Genomic DNA, 20,599 nt, shown 5'->3' with positions numbered 1-20,599 from the left:
AACTACAGGCAGAGAAAGAACCAAGAGTAGCTAAGGCTAGGCTGTATGTTTACAAACAGGAGGCAGCTCGGGAAAGTATCTCCTCACCTGAATACAGCACTGAAAATCGACATGCAGACTTAACTCAAACTGCCACCAACCAACGTTTCAGCTTTCGACCAACATTCCCTCAAGTAGATGTGTCTCAGCTAGCTCAAGCCTTTCAGGACAGCATATCTCTAAATAGACTGCCAATGCCTGAACCTTATGTAATTAATGGCGATCCAATTCAATATCTCAAGTGGAAATCCTCGTTTGTGTCACTGATTGATCGAAAAGGAATCTCATCAGCTGACAAACTTTATAATCTTGAAAGATATGTAAGTGGCCCAGCTCACAAGAGCTTAGATGGTACGTTCTTCAAAAATTATGAAGAAGCCTATAAAGACGCTTGGAACAAATTGAACCGGATACGGTCAACCATTTACCATACAGAGGGTTTTTAGAGAGAAGCCAGCAAATTGGCCAAGGATCCAACCCAGAGATACTAAAGGACTTTGAGAATTTTCAGATTTCCTAAATGCTTGTCAAGAGGCTATGCCACATGTTAAAAGTCTCAAAATACTCATTGGCTGTGAGGAGAACCAGAAGTTTGTCAAAAAGCTACCTGATTGGCTAGCCTCAAGCTGGAATCGAAAGGTTACTCAAACCCTAAACAAGACCCACGAGTTCCCTAGCTTTAAGAACTTCACTACCTTCATGTCAATAGAGGCAGAGATTGCTTGCAATCCAATAACCTCTTTTTCTGCTCTCCGACATGGTGAATCCATCACTGATAAACAAAGGCCCAGGGAAACTAAAAGAAACAAAGCAAGTGTCCTCAACACCCAAACAGCCGCAGATACAGAAAATATGAAGTCAAATGGGCGTCTGAGGCCCACCATGTATAGTTTGCCAGGATAGCAAGCACCAAATCCATGTCTGTCCTAAGTTCATGGAAAAGTCCTTAGAGGAGAGACGAAGCTATATCAAGGAAGCCAAGCTTTGCTACGATCCCCCAGGTATGTTGTCAAGACATGCGACCTATGTCAACAGTTGAGTCTGTTGCCTTCAGGCAACTAATTAGCAACATAAAATGATATAACATTTTACAGTTGTCTTGTCCCACACTGTGCCACTGCAACACTAAAATATTACAGTTGGCGAGGAACACTGTTTGTAGCAGGTACTCCATGGCAACAACAATACCCAGCGGGTGGTTGTATATGGAAATGGTCACGCAAACACTGGTACACCACGGTTCCGTCAGCGTCTGCTCCTCCACACACACACACTATTGAATCAAACATTTTAGTATGCTAACCTGCAATGAAATCATAATCAAGAAGGAAAACGCTTCGACATACCTTCGTACTTCAAGACAGCACCCACATCATGGCTTCATCACACCAGTGCCAGCAGCAGAGTGACAACATACCGGTGTAAGGACCCCAGGTGTCTATATATATACGCCCACCTCTACGGCAATTAAGTGGCCTACTAGACGCTCACTCCACCCCCAATTAGTGACATCATTGGCACTGGAAAAGAGCGCACAGAGGAGAGAGAGAGACGAAAGGAACCCAGTCCTAACCTGGTGCACAGGCTACAAGCATAATGACTGTTTATCAAGGATTCAGCCATCATAATTCAAAGAGGCATATTTCTCTCCTGGACATTCTCATGAGCTAATATAGCACGGTATAGGTCAAACATTGTTTATTATATTCTGAACATCCAAAATAATTAATATTTAAAGAGAACAGCTATTTATCGTGCCATCATCATTGGAATAATTGCCCATTGAATATAAGTAAAATGAATAGCAAAGTCTCCTTCAGGTAACATCTGAGAATGCACTATTTAAAATTGTGAGTAGGGAATGGACAAATTTACTGTATGAATGTAATAATGAATGTAATACTGTAATAACTTATTCTGAATATTTTCTGATGTTTATAATGATGTCTACAATGTGTACTGCTTTTAAATTATCATTGTTAAGTGATTTTTTGTTCAGTGATTTTTTTTTAAAGTGATCGACCGGAAAAGGGTGGAGTTCCATTTCCGTGTCCGGGAGAAGATCTTGACCCAAGTGGAGGAGTTCAAGTATCTCGGGGTCTTGTTCATGAGCGAGGGAAGAATGGAGCGCGAGATCGACTAGCAGTGATGCGGGCTCTGCATCGGTCCGTCGTGGTGAAGAAGGAGCTGAGTCGAAAGGCGAAGCTCTCTATTTACCAGTCGATCTACGTTCCTACCCTCACCTATGGTCACGAACTATGGGTAGTGACCGAAGGAACGAGATCGCGAATACAAGCAGCCGAGATGAGCTTTCTCCACAGGGTGTCGGGCTCTCCCTTAGAGATAGGGTGAGAAGCTCGGTCATCCGGGAGGGGCTCAGAGTAGATCCGCTGCTCCTCCGCGTCGAGAGGAGCCAGCTGAGGTGGCTCGGGCATCTGATCAGGATGCCTTCTGGACGCCTCCCTGGTGAGGTGTTCTGGGCACGTCCCACTGGGAAGGGGCCCCGGGAAAGAGCCAGGACACGCTGAAGGGACTATGTCTCTCGGCTGGCCTGGGAACGCCTCGGGGTCCCCCAGGAACAGCTGGTGGAAGTGGCCGTGGAGAGGGAAGTCTGGGCCTCCCTGCTTAGGTTGCTGCCCCCGCGACCCGACCCCCGGATAAGCGGTAGATGACGAACGAACAAAGTGATTTTTTTTTTTCTCTTTTTGTTGGACCCCAGGAAGATTAGCTTGTCCCACTTTGGTGACAGCAAATGGGGATCCTTTTAACAATAAACAAAACGACTTCATGACCCATTGTCTTTTATTACAAAGATTGCATGGGCTATCAGTAGATATGATTACAGAGTATTACAAAATATGAAAATACCATAGATATATGACAGCTAAATACAATTACCATTGAATACAATCACTGGAAGAGCCCACAGAGAGAACGGCAATAAGTTAGTAAGACGAGCAGTAAAAACACTTCATAAAAAAGCTCACAAACTGAATGTAATTTTTCTTTCAAAAACTGATTTTTGTACTGCAATAACAAATGTATCTATGTACAAAAGTTGAACATTAATTTAAAAAAACACACATAAAATGGCTACGCATACGATAGAGCAACACTATACTAAAACCAGACCATACAGTTTGTTTGTTTGTTTGTTGGTGTTATACACTGTGAAAGTAACACATTCATGTCTTATTGTCCTTTTCTTTTTTAATATACAAATACATAAATCATTATACATATATGTATAACATATCTCATTTCAAGCAGACAAAATAACATTGGCTACATATGATGATGAAGAAATGTGGCCCCATTATCATGTGCTGGTGATGTTGTGATAGGATTGACAGTAGCATAAGTTTGTCCATTCAGAAGGAAGAATGGGTAATTTATTGGAGAGGGCTCACACACTGAGCTGATATGATTTGGAAGCTGCATTTGTGTTGCACTTCTCGATGGTGGCATTGATAAGGGCAGCTGCTGGGGAGAAGGCAGATTAGACCATCGAGGAAGGCCAGTTTGCTCCTTTAGATCTTTTGAGAAGATAGTCTCCCTGGGCTGACTGTCCCTAACTGCACGAGACAAGGATGGTTGCATCTGCCTTGGATCATGTCCTGTTCTGTTATGGGGTGGCCATCTTGAGAGACACTGTCTATGTGGATGTGTTTCTGTCCCTCTCAAAGCAGCAGGTAATTGCATCAGTGTATCAACTTCTTTTACGCCTTTGTTCAGAAGACATGCCCTGATTTCTGGGTATGGGGGCACAATTTGGGGTGAGAATGGTGCAGTGATATTTGTCTGTAAACCTTGAATATCATATGAACCCTCACCTCGATGGACAACCTGCGTTTTATTAAGCTTTGCCTGATGTTTTCCAGGCTGGAGATGCGTTGAAGGGATGATAACTTGGCGGTTCACTATTCGCTTAGTCTTGTTGGAGCGAACATCAGGAGGCTTTGGGCTGAAAAGGAGACCATTGAAGTATGAATACATGGTGACTTAAATTCCTCAAATTAAATCAAGTTTTTTTCAGGAGGTAAAACAGAGCTTCTCTTTGATTACATTTACATTTAGTCATTTAGCAGACGCTCTTATCCAGAGCGACTTACAGTAAGTACAGGGACATTCCCCCCGAGGCAAGTAGGGTGAAGTGCCTTGCCCAAGGACACAACATCATGTGGCACGGCGGGGAATCGATCCGGCAACCTTCTGATTACTAGCCCAACCCCCTCACCGCTCAGCCATCTGACTCCCCGATAATTTTTTTTATGAACATTTATTTATGAAAAAAAGTTTATGTACATACCTTGGTTCACATGTTAAGGCTATTGCAGTGGGTATATCCTCAGGTGCTTTCTAGAAAATAAACCAAGCAGTGAATACTTTTGGGAGTGGTCATTTAAAGCAGACCAGTCATTATAGTCTCCAAGTCCACAGCAAAAAAAGAAAATCTCTACAAAATCAACTAACCTGAGCACAGTGATTGTCCTCGGTAGACCCCACCTGATCTTGCAAGTTTCTTGTTTGTTGTCTTGGATGAACTCGCTTTGTCACTTGATGAGTGCTATTTGCCCTCCTTGTATTGAACAATGATTCGCCATATTCTGTTACTCCAATTACAATGTGTGGATTTGTTTTTCTGTATTTCCTCAGAAGTTCATGTGATGCACATGGTTTTCCATCTCTTCCCACCATTGTCTTTGAAGCATCATACAGAATGTGTTCCATGCCAATCCACGAAATCTTGCTAAGCATGGTGTTCTTAACGGCTTTTAAATAGTAGATTTTCTCTTGAAGTAATCGGCACATAATGGCAAGATGCTCTGCCTTTCCCACATCAAATCCCCCTTCCAACTGGTCACCTGGAATGTCTGTAAAGATATTCACAACATTCTTGGCCCTCTCTAAACTTTCCACATTGTCACCGAAGTTTATCATGCAAGACACTGGCACAGAAAGGTAGAAACTCTCTAAGTGAGTGGGATTTCGTAATACAGCTTCCACCTCAAGCCTTTCTCTTTTGCTTTTGAGATACATGTAGTAAGACATGTTTGGGGCTCTTTGGAGCTGCACATTCAATTTAGAGACAGCCATATGGTAGTTTTGCAATGCACTTAGGCCATTAGTGGCAAGGCTTTGCTGGAAAGATGAATATAAACAGGACTGCTGCTGGAACCCCACCTTTCCTTTGAACAGTTCACCATACAGAGTGGGATCATACCACAGAAGACTCCTAAATGTAATTTCTCCACTAAAATATCTCATCTTGTTGTCAACAAATTGCCACGCCTCCAACATCATCTGCAGTTCCAAGAAAGAATTCAATGCTTCATACTTCAGTTCCACTGGTTGTGGAGGACAGTTAATGTATTTCTCTAGAACTAAGTCTCTGGTGACAACAATTTGTTTGGCTTCGACATTCTGCATTTTCTCAAAATTCAAAATGAAGTACTGGAGCATGACTTTGCAGTGTGATCTCATTGGAATAAGTTGAATCGAGGAAGTTGCTTTGTCGCTGTCTTGTAGCATGTAAGAAATATCTGCCACACTAAAGTCTCTCCGGAATAAAGTTTTAAGCCTTACATTTTGTCTTTTCATGTTATCATTTTCTTTCGGTTTTTCAACTTCTGAATCAAATTGAGGTTTCAACTTGTTCGTGTTGCTATTGCTGTTACATTGCTGTTCTGTGGCAGGTACACTTGTGGTGATTTCTGAGTTTGTCTCTAGATTACTGTTGCTCACCAGAACCTGAGTAGACCCTTTAGCGACTTCCAACATGGAAGTACTATCAGGACTGATGCATGAAATGCATTCCACATTTTTGTAATCTTTTGCTTTCAACCCTTGTTCTGGGTTTGTGACATCAAACTGGCTAATGTGTGGTTTGATACTCTGACTTGAGATCTTGAATTGATTGCATTCTGTTGCAATACTTTGAATCTCGGTAGCATTTACTGCTTGTGATTTGACGGTGGAATTCAGCAGAGGCTCACATGTAAATTGTCTAAGATTAGGCAGTTCCACCCTGTCAAGAACAACTAACTGAACTGGTTGCTTCTGAGCATCAGAGTCACTTTTTTGCGAAGTCCCACAGATATGCAACACATTCTCTTCCTCATTATCAGAGTGTGACTTTGTTTCTTCTTTCTGAACTGTTAACTCAAATCTGGTCAAGAAATCTCTTAGTTGAGAGATTAATTTGACCTCCTTGGAGGGTGTGGTGGAGTGATTAGATGTAACATCTTCCTCAGTTCTATCATATCTCTGTGTTTGTGGTAGACCCTGGGTCATTACCTCACATGGTTTGGGTGTGCAGAAGTTTGTAGCACTTTTTACCTCACTGCCACAAAGAATCTCAATGGCAGCATCTAATGGGTACTCCATGATATCAGATACTGAGGGGATCTCCTCAGCTTGTGTCATTGTAGTAAGATTTCCATTGGTCTCTTCCTCAGGAGTACCTTCTTGTAATGCATTTTCGAGTGGCTTGTCATTCTCCAATACGTTCCCATAAGTAAACAATTTTTCATGACTTGAATGTGCAACATCAACGTATTCCAGTGTAGACAACGTATGTTGAGGGAAATGTAGTGTTTTCAACTCTCTGTTTGATGTGTCTCTTGCAGAACAGTCAGTGCTTGGAAGTTTCTTATTTACAGATGTAATTTCTCGCTTCCTGTCTGATCTGACAGGACCATAGGAAAATTTGTTGCGATGCATTCGGTTTGAGTTCAACCTGTGACTAAATGTCCACCAACTACTGGTCCTCCTAAAATCCTTAATTATCTTGATAATAACCCTTTTTTTTTCTTGCATGGTAACTGGCTTTGCTGTCTTTGAAGTGTTTATTTCTGATTTATGAGCTGTAGATTGAGAATTCTTGTTCCCTTTACTTCTATTCCTGATACTCCTTCGTAACTCAAAAGGAAACGTGTCTAGCTTTGAGTTCCTCTTCTTAATCACATTTGACCATTTCCTTTTCTTTGGCGATATACTTAAAGATGTTTGCGACTCTATTGATAAATCTGTTTGTGGAAATCTAGAGGGGAAACCTTTGGAACTTTTCATCACTTGAACATGATCCCTCATTTTTCCAAAAGACTCATTTTCCTTTACATTGTATTTTTCTGCCATTATTTTTATTAATTTGACATTGTGGGATTTCAGCCTATCCTTGTAGGTGGTGGTTGCCTTCAAAACACCTCCTTTGAATGTTTTCTGGATTAGAGTGCATGATTCAGTGCCAGGAGAGCATTCCATGTCAGCTTTTATTGTAATGCATAGGTTACAGTGCACATCTCTGATGAAATTGTTTATGTTGCAAGGTTGAGGTGGGGATGTACAGGTGTTCAATGGACTGTTGACGTCTTTTGGTTTCAAGTAATGTTTTCTAGGGATGAAAAACTCGGTGTTTTGAGCAGATGAGAGAACAAGTTGACCAAGTTCAAATCTACTACGCAAAAAGCTGTATATGGCATCATTGACACATTCCAAAGGATGGCTATTCCGATCCTCAGTTACTCCTGAATATAATGGTATGCCTTTGGTGTTTTGAATATTGGTAGTTTGTATTGATTTTTCAAGGTCTCTGTCTGACACAATCAAGGGGCAGACAGTGCTTACAGCATCTACGTCTGTCTCCATTGCATTGACCTCCTCACAAGCACCAATAATATCAGTGTGGCTCTCAAAAATGTACTCAGATGTACTTGTGTCCTCTCCTGAATAAAGAGCATATTCAGGCATTTGGACCATCATCAGATCAAGATCAGACCTCTCCTCCATCTCCTGCAGAATCCCCTTAGAGCTTGGAGATACCGTCTCTTGGTTTTGTACATCCGTAACTGTTTTATGCTGATGTCTCATGACACTGTTGTGCATACTACTGTAGGATTTTACATTCTCGTCCTGTTTGTCCCCCATGGAGTCTACCATTTGAGTAACAACTTCCGACTGTATCTGAGTCTGTGGATCAAAATGTGTAGATCCAGCTGAGGCATAGGGAATAGTTATAGCCGGTGGAAAAATAAAAGGCAGCGTGTCTTTATCAACATCTCCAGGTTGCTCACAGAATTCAATTTCCCCACAACTTTTAGCTTGGCCTTCCCCTTTCCTTTTGATTTGGATAGAGCAATGAGAGGATGTTGAGTGTGAGGAAGGCTCCAAGATCAGTGATGGTTGGTTCAATGAGTCTCGATTTATTATATCCAAACTTTTGGCTGTTCTTTCAAGTTCTAACCTATGCACATCTATTAATGAGAGATCCCCCTTTAGTGCTAAGAGATTGACTGGGATGGGTCCAGCTCTAAAATGCTCTTTTTTTACTTGGTTATCTTCCTGTTTCTTGTTTGTGTCTTGTGACAGTGTCAAATGTTGAAGTGGCAGTGTCATCTCTTGTTTTGATGGTTCTGGGATTGATATTCTTGGGGACCATTTTGAAATATGCTGATAACTGGTATGTTGTTTGTGTGACTTCTTCCCTGTGAGGGAAGTTAAGCAGCCACGCTCACTTCTTGGTTTACTTGATGCCTCATGGTTTACTTTGGTTTTCTTGTCATTTTGAACAAGGTCTCCTTTTTTGTACTTTTGGTAAAACTTCTCATAGAAATTGATTCTTTCAAAAAGAATTTTTTTCTCATCAAATGACAAATTTTCTAAAGACCAGATTTTTGTGGCCCTCTCATTTTTTGACATATGGAGATATGCTGAATATTTCTTAAATTTCATTTTCAGCATTCTGTATGATGGCTGATTCTCACTTATGTTTTTTGTCACAGATGGGGAAGCAACTGTATAATTTATCTTAGAAGCAGAAGTACAGCTACCTTTAGTGTGGTATTGTTTTACATTCCTAGTTTCATTTGCAAACATATTGTTATTCTGGTTTGGTAAGTCATGGAGTTTCTCACGCTTTGCCTTTTCCATTAATTCTTTCTCAGATGTGTCTGTCTCAGTTTGCTGACCACCTGAGTCAACATAACTGGACGTTTGCGTAGTGCTTGACAATCGTCTTAACATTCTTGGATCTTTGATCACACGAGAAGAATAAACGACAGATGTACATTTCTCCAACACAGCTGCTGTGGGTATATCGGAAAGTTGCCATTGTTGATCCTGGTTGATGGACAGTGAGCTTTGAGCTTGTTGAAAAGACAGAACATGATGACTTGACTGTAAATTATTTTGTTCCATCTGAGTCAGTCCACGATGCAAGAGGAACTGAGCATAGTCAGAATGAGGAAATAGCCCACTGTTCAGAAATGGGATTGAACCAATGTCTGGTGGTGTTGGGTCTAATGGAGAACTAAAGCATGACTGAGGAGCCCATGAACCAAAGGATGGTAAAAGCTGGTCTTTGCCATCTTGTTGTGACGTATTTGGGTCTTTTGAAAGACCATGAGAGATTGGTTGTTCTGCATTTTGGTAAAATGGAGATCCTTCCAACCCTTGTGATTTGTATCCAAGACATTTGGAAGCTCCAAAATGTTTGAATTTTACAGTTGCATTCTGTCCCTTTCCCCATCTCTCTGCCACTGTGCAAGTCTTCAGATTTGCTTCTAATTCTGTCAACATGAAAATATTTTTTTTTATACATGGTTCTGCATAAAACAAATTATGCTATTAAGTAAAAACAAATATTTAACAATTTCTAACTTGGATTGGTTGGAACTGAATGGTTTTTACATGTTATCACTGTTAAACATTGTTCATTGTGTCAACTGTTTTTGGGTGAGTCTACCCAACTGCCTGATGATTTGAATGTTTTGTACCTGCCCCAAACACTAAACATGCTGGTCACAACAACATTCAAATACCCTAAATTCACAGGTTACAAATATTAACAAATACAGGCAAAATTTTTGATTAGAACACTGAGAGTGCATTCTCATTTCCTATAGGTAAAAGTTCCATGTACAGTACCCCTTGGCCTAATTGGAATGCTCATCAGTGTGGATGGTGTTGAATGTACAGCTGGAGCCAATGAAACTACTGCATACGGCAAGCATTGCCTTGGTGTAGGGGTCAGTTCCTGTTTGTCGTTGTAGTCAAACAGGAACACCTGTAAACAAAAATGTGTCCTTCATCACTGATTGATGCAAACAATGATAAGGTTGAGCTTTGCATGGACAGAACTGAACTTACGGATGACCCAAAAACTTGTTGAGAGAGGTTGTCTTGTGGTCCAGCAGGGTCTCTAGACACATGACAATCGTAATTTACAACCGGATCATGTGTGTTGCTCTTTCTCAAATTTGGAATCACTTTTTTCACCTTTCCTAAAAGAACCTTCAACAGAACAACAATGTTTCCTTTAAGTATTGGCTGCAAAAACCGTGCTTTTCAAACGCAAACAATATTTATAAACTCTAACTGACCTTGAAAATGATTAAAACATTTCCTGCGGGTGTTGTGCCACTGGTATTTTTCAGGGCCACATCAGCGCGTTTGTGCAAATACACTCCATGTGATGGATTTCCCAGACAGTGTTGATCAGAATCCCCAACACTTAGTCCCTGTTGAAAAATCTTTTCAGCCTTCTGATCAGACATGACCAAAAAACAGAAGCTTTCTTCCATTTCTCTGACATGTCTATCCTTGGAACGCATTTCTGCCCTAAAAACCACAAAACAAGAATGTGTTCTCATTAATGGACTTGCCCAGTAAAATAAAGGTTCAATAAAAAAAGTTAACTGATAATGGTTTACAAAGATCTATTAAATGAATTTCATAGATTGAACTTTGAAATTAAACTTCATTAATTTCCATAATTCCTTCAAGTTTACCACCCTTCTTAATTACCATATGATTTAATTGAATTATGGTATTTTGGTAAGTAATTAAAAGTAGCCTAAATAGGTCAGAGTAAATAAAGAGGAGTAGTAAATAAGTAACAGTGTTGAGTGTTACGATTAGTCTTTGTTGCAGAAAGTCCAGAATCCATTGTTCGGAACATTATGTACTGATGTGATCTTTATAAGTTTGGCAGAATTAAGACTTTAGATGACAACATCTGTCAAGTGTCACCTTTTCTCAGAGAACTCTCGTTGTAGCTCCTCATTGTGTATTAATTTGACCTCTTCACACATCAAAATGGCTGAAATCTCTTTGCAAGGGTCTATCCGGGAATCACTTAGAATTTTTTTTACTAAACTGTAATCCCTACTTTCTTCAGGGCATGATTCAAGAAGAGCTGTTGAAACAATGCATGGAATTGAACAAAACATTAATTTGAATTAAAACAAACAACTCAGATTATAATATTTCACAGCTATTATACACAATTATTAACTTCTTTTATATTGACATAATTCACAGACAATATATAGACTTCAGTGATTGACGTATTTTGATGTTCCTCAAACCTTTCCCATCTCCTCTCTTTTTTCTGGGAATTGTGAAGTTCTTAAGAGTCGGAGTCAGTGTTGCACATGAAGATTCCCTTGATGAAAGTTTCTCTTTCTTACAAGTGGGTTTTTCCATGATGTCTTAGTTCAGAAATGTATCCTGTTAAAATCCATAAATTATATAAGTCCAAGAGATCCAACTATAAAACTATGCTGTGCCATTTTGTGTTTCCTTATTCTGCCTTGGAAACATACAATTTCACTGTTCAGTCGTAGCCATTCTGAGTCACATCCTTATATTCAAAAATATTCAAAACCGGTCATGCCATTTCCTACTTACAAGACAAAGGCTAGTCTTTGTCTTGTAAGCAATCTAGTTCCCTGTTGTTGGAAAAAGAGAACTTGTTTTACCCCATGCCAGCAACACATTCTTGAAAAAATATCATTTTAAGGTGGATTCTACATTACTAATTACCTAATTTTTTATGCCAATTTTTTAAATGTCTACCAAGTCTTCAAATGATCTCACCGCAAACTTCTTTGTTCTCCCTTGAGTCAGTCACTGAATTTTGTATTCCAGGTAGTATCTCACTATGTTTACAGGGTATGGGACGCTGCAATGTGGGTTTTATCCAGTCAAGCATTGTATATCCAGAAGTGATTAGTGTTTTTTTTCTGTTTTTACCTTTGAACTTTTCATACTGATATCGACAGAGACAAGTCAGAAAACCTCCATTTGCTTGTTTGCTTGTCATGTGACCACATGACCATGTTAAGAAATATATAGTGGGTAAAGTCCACTGGCCACTTCCCAAGAACCTTTGGCTGCAAAAAGGTAGAGGGTCTGGGCAAACAGCTTCAGTTCGATTGACACCTAATAACCGTTTACTGAAAGATCCAAAAATGACTGTTCTGGAACTTCAACCATTGACTTCTACAACTATATTCATAATTGTTCAACTATATGTAAAAAAAAAAAAAATGAACAGAAACGAGAGAAGAATAAAATGCTTCTGCGATCATCCTTTAAAACCTGTCTAGTGAGCTCTTGGAAACTGGAGTGATAGATCTGAAAGTAAGCCTCTGACACAGCCTATGACGCAACCCCTCAAACTGCCACAAACTACAGCATGGATGTTGATATCATTCTGCTATGATATTTGAAGGAGTATCTCAAAGGCTAGCTAGACAAAACCATAAGCTTAAGAAATATTTATTTGAATGATTGTACCCAAATATGTCAATTGTGTTCACAAATGAAGACATGAGCAGTTATGTGAGTATAGTACTCTTGATAGTTCAGATATGTAATAAGCTGTAATAAGTTTAACTCGTAGTCAACACTTTTCTTGTGTTAATTTGTTGTTGATTCAACACTCTTCTCACAAACTGACAACTGTAGTTCTTGAGGCTAGAGAACAATGAATAAGACAGAACAGCATGCATACACAGTGAAGCCTATATCAAACAAACCTTTCTTAAATGCTACCATATATACAGATCACAAATCAATTATAACCTGTTGATGATACCAGTATTGGTAATATGTGGAAAGATGCTAATTCAGTATGCTACTCACAAAATACCAGGGTGTAGGAGAAAATGTAAAATCTTACCATCTCAATAATTGCTGTGCAAAAAGACAAACTCCTGACAAATGGATGTGTTGACATGCAATTTATTCTTTGCCGTTTGAGGGACACTTGCAAAAAGGAGGAAATGGCTTGACCTCAAATATATTCGGTTGCATACTTTCAGGAAGTTCCCACCGCTGCAACAGCTCACATCTCTAAACCTTGCACATTTTAGTTCATACACCGCCAAAATGACCACAGTAGAATACGCCTTTAAGGGTTTGCTTAAAAGAAAATTACATGTTGTTCATGAAAGTAATTAGTGCGCTCTATATAGCTATATTTTTGTTGTAAAAAGGAGGCTGAACCTTATAAATTGTGTTAATCTAAACCAATTTATTTTATCCATTTGACTGAGGAAAAAGTCACTTGACTTCACTTCTCACACTTCTTTCTGTATATGTTGTCATGTCCTGTGAAGCTTTACAGCAAGCAACTTCACATTTTTTGTCATAAAGAAAACCGAAATAAACAACTAATTCCAATTTATTTGGTAAAACTTTTATTGGACAACAAAATCTGAAAGAATTGATTAATATAGCTGGTAAACACGCAGATTTTCATGTCTATCAGCCAAAGCAATACAACTGTTCAAATGACAATCAACTGTTTTTCCAAGAACGCATAACATCAACTTTTCCAAGACACGCCATCACATTTCCATCTCTGAACTTTGCTACATGTAAAAGCTTATCAAAGACATGATTAAAATAATTAGCATAAAAAATGATTTTCATTAGATTGTCTTCAGATATTTTGGAGCATACACAGAGGCAACATAACTGTAAATAGGCCTCACATATCTGATATTTAATTCCTTTAGCTAAAATATCCTTGGGACTAATTACTTCCAAATCGGTTTGTGAGGGATATTTCCAGTCTGCAGGGGTGTCTTTACTGTCTCATAACAAACTATTTGAATCTGTAAAAATTTCATGTGCCAGTGAAAACTGCAAACTTTACTGGTGTACAATGTTGGTACAGTCTGTCTAGATGGATGAGGTCATGTCCATTGATAGTATTTACAGTTAATCTACATTGTTTTCATTTGGGATAACACTGTGGCAGCCATTCAATGATATGACAAGAAGTCAACAGTTTATTCTACTCTATAAATATCCTGTAAGCATGCATGCAGCTGGGGTCCATTTAAGCACCTTTATATATCATGATATAGCACCATTTTTTTGTACAGTTTTTCTGTTAGGACCCAACTGTTGGCATGCAGAACCTTTAAAAAAGTGTTTTTTTCTCAGATTTTCTAAATGTTGCAAACTTTTACAAACATTACAAGGCAATTAATGAATACTCATACAGTACCATACATATAGAACATTAACTAATACGGTACACACGTTAAAGAAAGAGCTAAAATACACAAGGATAGCTTTTTAGTTTTGATACTTATGCTATAAGGACAATAGGACACGCTAATGTACACTACATTTATCCAAAGACACACAACATTTTTGCTTCATCATAACATTTTTATATCATTAGCAAAACACTTAAACTTCTCAAATCCAACTGCAAAAAAATGCCATGTTTAACACAAACAAAATTAACAAACCAACCTAGGGTTTTTAGTACCCATATTTTAACAACACGCACACATGTTTTTACGCACACATCATTTATATTTATTTATAAATAAATATAAATGAGTAACTCATGTATGTGAAGATGATGTCATGTTTTCAAAACCTGAACGTTTTTCGTATCTGAATTCAATGCAAAAAGCTTACTATTACCAGTGTTTTTTGAATGCTAACGTTACATTTATCTAATGACTTCCTAAAACATGCTTGTACACAAGTGTATTGCAAATATTTAGGAAACTGTTTATTTATTTTGTCCTTGGAATAAATAGGTAACTTTTTCCAAATTAGCCTTCTCTTGAGAATAGAAATCATACTTGTTAACAAAGCAGTACAATCAAATTGTGTAGATGTTTAAGGCTTAAAAGGTAGGCAACTCTATAATTAGAAATAACAGTCCTAATTGTATCCATGGGGTGGGGGGGGGGCTGTTGTAGGTATGTTACAAATACATAAAACAGTAGACCATTACACAAATCTTTATTTAATATTTTCATTATATGTCATTAAATGGTCATTCTATGTAATTATATCTCAAGTTTATATATTAGAGAAATGAAGGCAATCAAATATTTTGTGCACATCATTAAAGTGCTTGTTTAATCATGTCTAAAGATTTAACTACAATTGCATGGGTCATCTAAAAGATTTAACCAATGCACTGTACCCAAAATCATAGTGCTGGAAAATGAATGCAGATCGTTATAACATTATTTGGGGCTATGATTGATAGGGCGAAAAAAGAAAAAGCGTACTATTGCAATTAAAATGTCTATTGTTATCATCTAAAGTTACTTGGATGGATATACAGATAATGAGCAAAAAAGTAAACTGAAAACAACATATTCTATCATAAGATATATCACAAAAGCGGATAACGCTAAATTGCCCATTTTTACGATTTGAAAATACGTCAATATGTTAACGGCAGCGGCTGTATGGATTGTTAGTTGCACCTTTTTACCAATCCAAGCAGATGCAACCATGGTATAACACCCATATAAACACTAAGACCTTGACCTCAGGGGGTCAGAGTTGTTCAAGTAAAACATCTGTAAGAGGAAGGGCTATTACTTTCAAAACCACTATCTACGTCACCATATTCAAACAGAGCTTGTTGGATTCCAAACAAACAATATAGACTGGATTTAAATCATTTGGCATAAATGTCATGTGACATTGTGCATGATTGTCAATTTGAACCAATGTGTCTTGTGGTCCCACCATGTCAGTAAGTTTAAAGCAGCAAAGTAAAGTGCTTTAAAAAGTGCTTTCTTGGAAAAGTATTTTAGTCATTATGAGCCATACACCATTTAAATATATATGTACACACCATATAAATATATATGTATATGGTCAAGCAAAATCATAATCAATGGTCAATAAATAAGCCTAGTGTGATCATCAACACTCATTAAGTCTTCATCTAAAGCCAAAATTTGAATAATTGTTTTACTCAACAATACATTGCAAAAGGGCAATTTTTTATAATGGGCAGAAGTAATTGCCATATTTTGTATCAAGCATAAAGGATGCAACTTGGAGTTTTGGAGAATACAGTTGAAAATTTTTTTGTTGGAAAGTAAGTTAAGTTGTGCTTTAATTTATTATCCCATAATGCCATACATCTTTAACCGTCCTCATAAAACAATTTTAAATCGTTTTTTAATTTGATACCACAAAGTGAACACTTATGCTTCAGATGTACGTTTTCAGTAGACAAAAGCCAACTGGACCATTACCTCTGAAAACTAAATACTGGACAAAAATACAGGATATATACGCAATTTTGTACCTTACCTTCTATAGTTAACCGTACCCCTTTATATTTCTCCAAAGAATTAAGATTTCATCAACAGAATTCACGTAGGAAAAACTATCTGCTTGCCGACAGATAATCCAATTAAGAGTTGAATGAGCCTAATACATGGCTGCTTATACATGCTTATGGTTCATCTCTCCTCTGGATTCCAACCAGGAGAATATGAATATCCAGCTAATTAATAAAAAACCATTGCCATTCAAATTTTATGGGAGAACTTCTGCTTTATGGAATCTGTGATATCACTGGTAAAGGATTTGCCATCATCAAAACTAAACCAATAGATAAATAACTTCCTACATAATTTCCAATATATTTAGGCAAAAAAACCTATCAATTCCAAACCATTTATTTTAACTATAAACCACAAATCTAATACCCATTTTCAGGGTAACATGAAGTTCTTGCAGTGCTAAATATATTAAACTTATTATAGGAGCATATAAAGTGCAATCCTATCCTGTTTGTATTTCCATTTGTATGACTCGGCACAGTTGCTTCATAGTTGGATCTGATAACAGCCTGTGGTTTCACAAAGAATCCCAAGATATGGAAGTTGAAAATATCACCAGCCATGTTTAAATACATCAGTGACAAAAACTACTGAATGGGAGGTCCTTCTTTAACATCAGCCTCCAAGTCATATGTATTTTTTTACATTGTAGGAATTGGGAACACCCACTTAAATTACAACAGAATGATCTATGTCATGATGCGTGTTCCTTTTCATAGCACCACAAAATTGTTGGCATGATTCAAGATACAAAAATATAGTATAGAGAACTATAAAGAAAATCCATTTGAGTAGAGGTTTTACATCAAACATCAATTGATTATCAGTCACACTTGCACTACAAGCATGAAAGGAAACCACTGTCAGATGGATTGTGACAAGACTGACAAGAGCATATTTTATAGCCACACTATTAAAGTTGCATCTTAAAGTGCAAACTAGTCTCTTATAGGTCCTAATAGCTAGATTTTCAAGTAAGGATTTTTTTTCAAGGCATCATTCTGAATGTTCACTTGAAGCTTTTCTATTGTGAATCACTGAGGGCATGACCAAAGAGAGTGCTGTTACCAAAAAATCTACCTGATCATCATCTGTGCTCAGCAGGGTCCTCTGGAAAACATCCTTCCTCAAACAGTGTTATGGGTGTGGAATAAGATGGTGCAGCAACTGGTTTATAACTTTCAGTGCCTGATCAACAATAATTATTAAAAGTTTATTTTGTGGTAATGCATTAGATAGTTACTTGGAGGACATTGTAATATTCACCTTATATCATGTAGGCTACACTATTTCAAGCAATTTGTGAGGTGACCAAACTCCAAACGAATCCAAATTGTCCGCTATAGTTTTGCTTAATCTGCACTCTGGACGAAGACGGACATGACAACTAAAAGAACTGATGGTTGAACTGGGTTGTTTAGCACCCATCAGCAAATCTACCCGTGTATTTAAACTACAGAAGTCATAACGTAGGCTACAATAACTTTTTACTCACTCACACACATGCGCACTCATACGCTCACGAATCACCGCGACTCTTAAACGGACACTGCAACGACAATAGAATATTTCACATTGCTTCATAATTGGACCACAATCTATTGGAATTTTGTATAGCCTACCATTTCACTGTGCATCACCTTACACCATTGGAAACAGACGCCATTCTCCTATATAAAATGAGTGAAATTGGAGAAGCACGAGAAACAATGTGAAAGTGCTCGTTGACAAGCGTCATACAGTACAGTATAGAGGTTCATTTATCATCTTATTCTATGATAGTCAGGTTTATCTTTTCCTTAATTGTTTAAGACCACCTTGACACCTCTCAAACCCTTCGCATTGCCAATGTCAATCCTCTTGGACCTCACTGTCCTCGCGAGGCTCCGTCCTCTTTTCCCTGTGGCAGGTGAAAATGCGCCGCATTTCCTCCTCATACCTAAGGAAATTCTCACCAAATCTAGCCCAAGCTTTTAAGGGAACGGTGATGGTGTTTCTATATGGCTGCCGTACCTCACTTATCTTTAAAAATACACCGAACCGGTTGGAACCGACGTCAAAATAAAAACGTTTGTTGTCCACGCGAAAAGATGCTGCTTCTGGAAGCTCGGGGGTTTCGTCATGGTTCCTTAAGCCTCTTCCACGATCATCTGGGTTCTCGTCGCCATAGTCTTCGATCAGCTGCGACAGTGCGTCTCTGAACTCAATTAGCCCTTGAGCTGGCAAGACTATGGTCTGTTCAATGCCCTGGCCGTAGTAACCCATAGTGCCGTGTCCTCTGCTGACCGTCTGTCTGATGCGAAGGAACCTGCCTCTCTGGTTTTCTTTCAAATCCAGATAGTACTTTCTATTATCTCTCTCTATGAATTCACTTTTCAGGACCCGATGAGTATGCTCCTCCGAGGTTGCAGAGCCGTTAGGTGACACAGATGCTGTGTGGTGATCCTGCTGTCTTCGGCGAGAATCGTGCGGGCGGCTTTGGCCATTGCTTTGCTCCTCTGGCCGGGGTACCAAGGTACCTCGCAACCCAATACGAGCGTAATAATCGATGAAGTCTCCGAGGCAATACCGTAAATCTGGTGCCATTGACATAGACAGTGTCAATTTGCTTTTTCTTATGTTGTCATGCCGGCCTCTGCCAATCCAAACCTCTGCAATTTTCAAGAAACGTCCCCGAGTACTTTGTTTTACGTCCAAATAGAATCTTTTCTTTTGTATGTCGACACGTTTAGAGGCAAGCTCTTGAATATCTATGCCCTGCTGCTGTGTGCCAGGCTGAACATAATGTTGAGGATATGCACCTCTCGGCATAGAATCTGATGTAATCTTTCCTCTACCCTTTTCCATCCCTCTTGAACATGTATCAGCCATCACAATTCCATTGACACTGTAGTACGAAGCAATTCCCCCATTCCTAACTATTTATCGTGCTTGTAAAGAATAAGGTTTGCTCGTTCATTTAGCTTGCCAACCAGCTTGTAGCTACTGACGAGTTTGAAAGATACCTGGAATGACCTGAAAATGGCAGCTACTCGGCAGGAGTCATCAGCTGAACGAGTCTCTGTGTCCTGATTAAAGGTCAGGCACAACGCTTCACGCCATTTCAATCGTCAACTTTGGAAAACTAGGCTACTTAGCATCCGTTTTCCTTGCTTATCACGTTTTCGTCTGCTAAGATGCAAGCTAAGAAAGCGGCTAGCCTGATGAAATGAAAAGAAAAATCATCCAATCCAGGCCCACTTTAGAGGGCGCTGCTTCAGTAAAGAAAGCGGAATGAACCCAATGAACCCATCAACCCCCCCCCCCCAACAGAAAATCTCGTTGTTAAAGAGACAACATGTATTAGGCAATGAGATTGTATAATTATTGTACACAAGCAGACAGAACACTGGTTGCCACTTTAAAGCACAGCAATGTTGCCTACAAAAGGTATATTTGTTGTTAAATTTGTCTGCCCAGCTTTTTAACGGCAAATAAATAACCTCCTAGTCTATATCAGTGTCTAATTAGATTAACAGATTGGCGTGTATCACGCAAATGATTCTACCTTCTCCCCATAACATGAGAAAAAACGTGCCACATATTTGGCAAATAACTCACGGAGTTATTCAAACAAAAGCGATACTGACTGAGAGGGTTTTCACCGATGTCACGTTCTGGGCGGTAACCCGGATGCGCGGCCATATTGGAGGCACTCGGTGTAAACAACTGAACGGAGTACAACCAAAGAATGTATATTCTAACTGTAGACATGTCTAAACACCGAAATGGTCATCAAAACGCGTCCAAGATCCAAAGGCATATAGGAAAGGACTTGGACCAAAAGAAAAGGGTCGATATTTTGAGAAATTAGGATTTATTGGCGGTGCAGATCCCTACCAGTTAGCTCCCTCTACTTGGATCCGTGACGACCCGGTGATTCTGCCTTTAGTTGGATATCCCGATATTGTTAACTACTTGGTTTTCTCGCCGAACCCATACACTATGGAGGACCAAACCTGCCAAAATTAAAAAGAAATGAATAAATAAATGTATAAATAAATGTACTTATACATAAACAAATGTAAATATATAAAAATAAATGTATGAACAAATATTAATTACGTATTTATTTATTTACATGACCATTTATTTCTGTATTTATT

At 38.7% G+C, this 20,599-nt stretch overlaps 1 protein-coding gene across 11 annotated transcripts in view; it reads right to left on the bottom strand.

The window, feature by feature from the left end:
* Positions 1-2,823: 2,823 nt before the first annotated feature.
* The window catches only part of purg (purine-rich element binding protein G), a 39,845-nt gene continuing 22,069 nt past the window's right edge, over positions 2,824-20,599 (bottom strand). Inside the window, exons 1-11 of one of the 11 annotated variants that reach the window (XM_047051204.1) lie at positions 13,004-18,310; positions 11,917-12,001; positions 11,643-11,768; positions 11,406-11,547; positions 11,068-11,233; positions 10,419-10,656; positions 10,186-10,329; positions 9,964-10,102; positions 4,513-9,605; positions 4,349-4,398; positions 2,824-4,003 (exon numbers count right to left, since the gene is read on the bottom strand). In XM_047051204.1, coding sequence (XP_046907160.1) covers positions 3,325-4,003; positions 4,349-4,398; positions 4,513-9,605; positions 9,964-10,102; positions 10,186-10,329; positions 10,419-10,656; positions 11,068-11,233; positions 11,406-11,523 — 6,627 coding nt within the window. In that variant the 5' untranslated portion in view covers positions 11,524-11,547; positions 11,643-11,768; positions 11,917-12,001; positions 13,004-18,310 and the 3' untranslated portion in view covers positions 2,824-3,324. Of the gene's footprint in view, positions 4,004-4,348; positions 4,399-4,512; positions 9,606-9,963; positions 10,103-10,185; positions 10,330-10,418; positions 10,657-11,067; positions 11,234-11,405; positions 11,769-11,862; positions 12,062-13,003; positions 20,286-20,599 lie in introns of those variants that run through there. The other 10 variants (XM_047051205.1, XM_047051207.1, XM_047051203.1 and 7 more) reach the window with 10 other exon arrangements.

The sequence above is a fragment of the Hypomesus transpacificus genome, unplaced genomic scaffold, assembly GCF_021917145.1.
Source record: "Hypomesus transpacificus isolate Combined female unplaced genomic scaffold, fHypTra1 scaffold_142, whole genome shotgun sequence".
NCBI classification, from domain to species: domain Eukaryota; kingdom Metazoa; phylum Chordata; class Actinopteri; order Osmeriformes; family Osmeridae; genus Hypomesus; species Hypomesus transpacificus.
The sequence above is the reverse complement of the archived record's forward strand: the minus strand, read 5'-3'. Positions and strand labels throughout refer to the sequence as shown.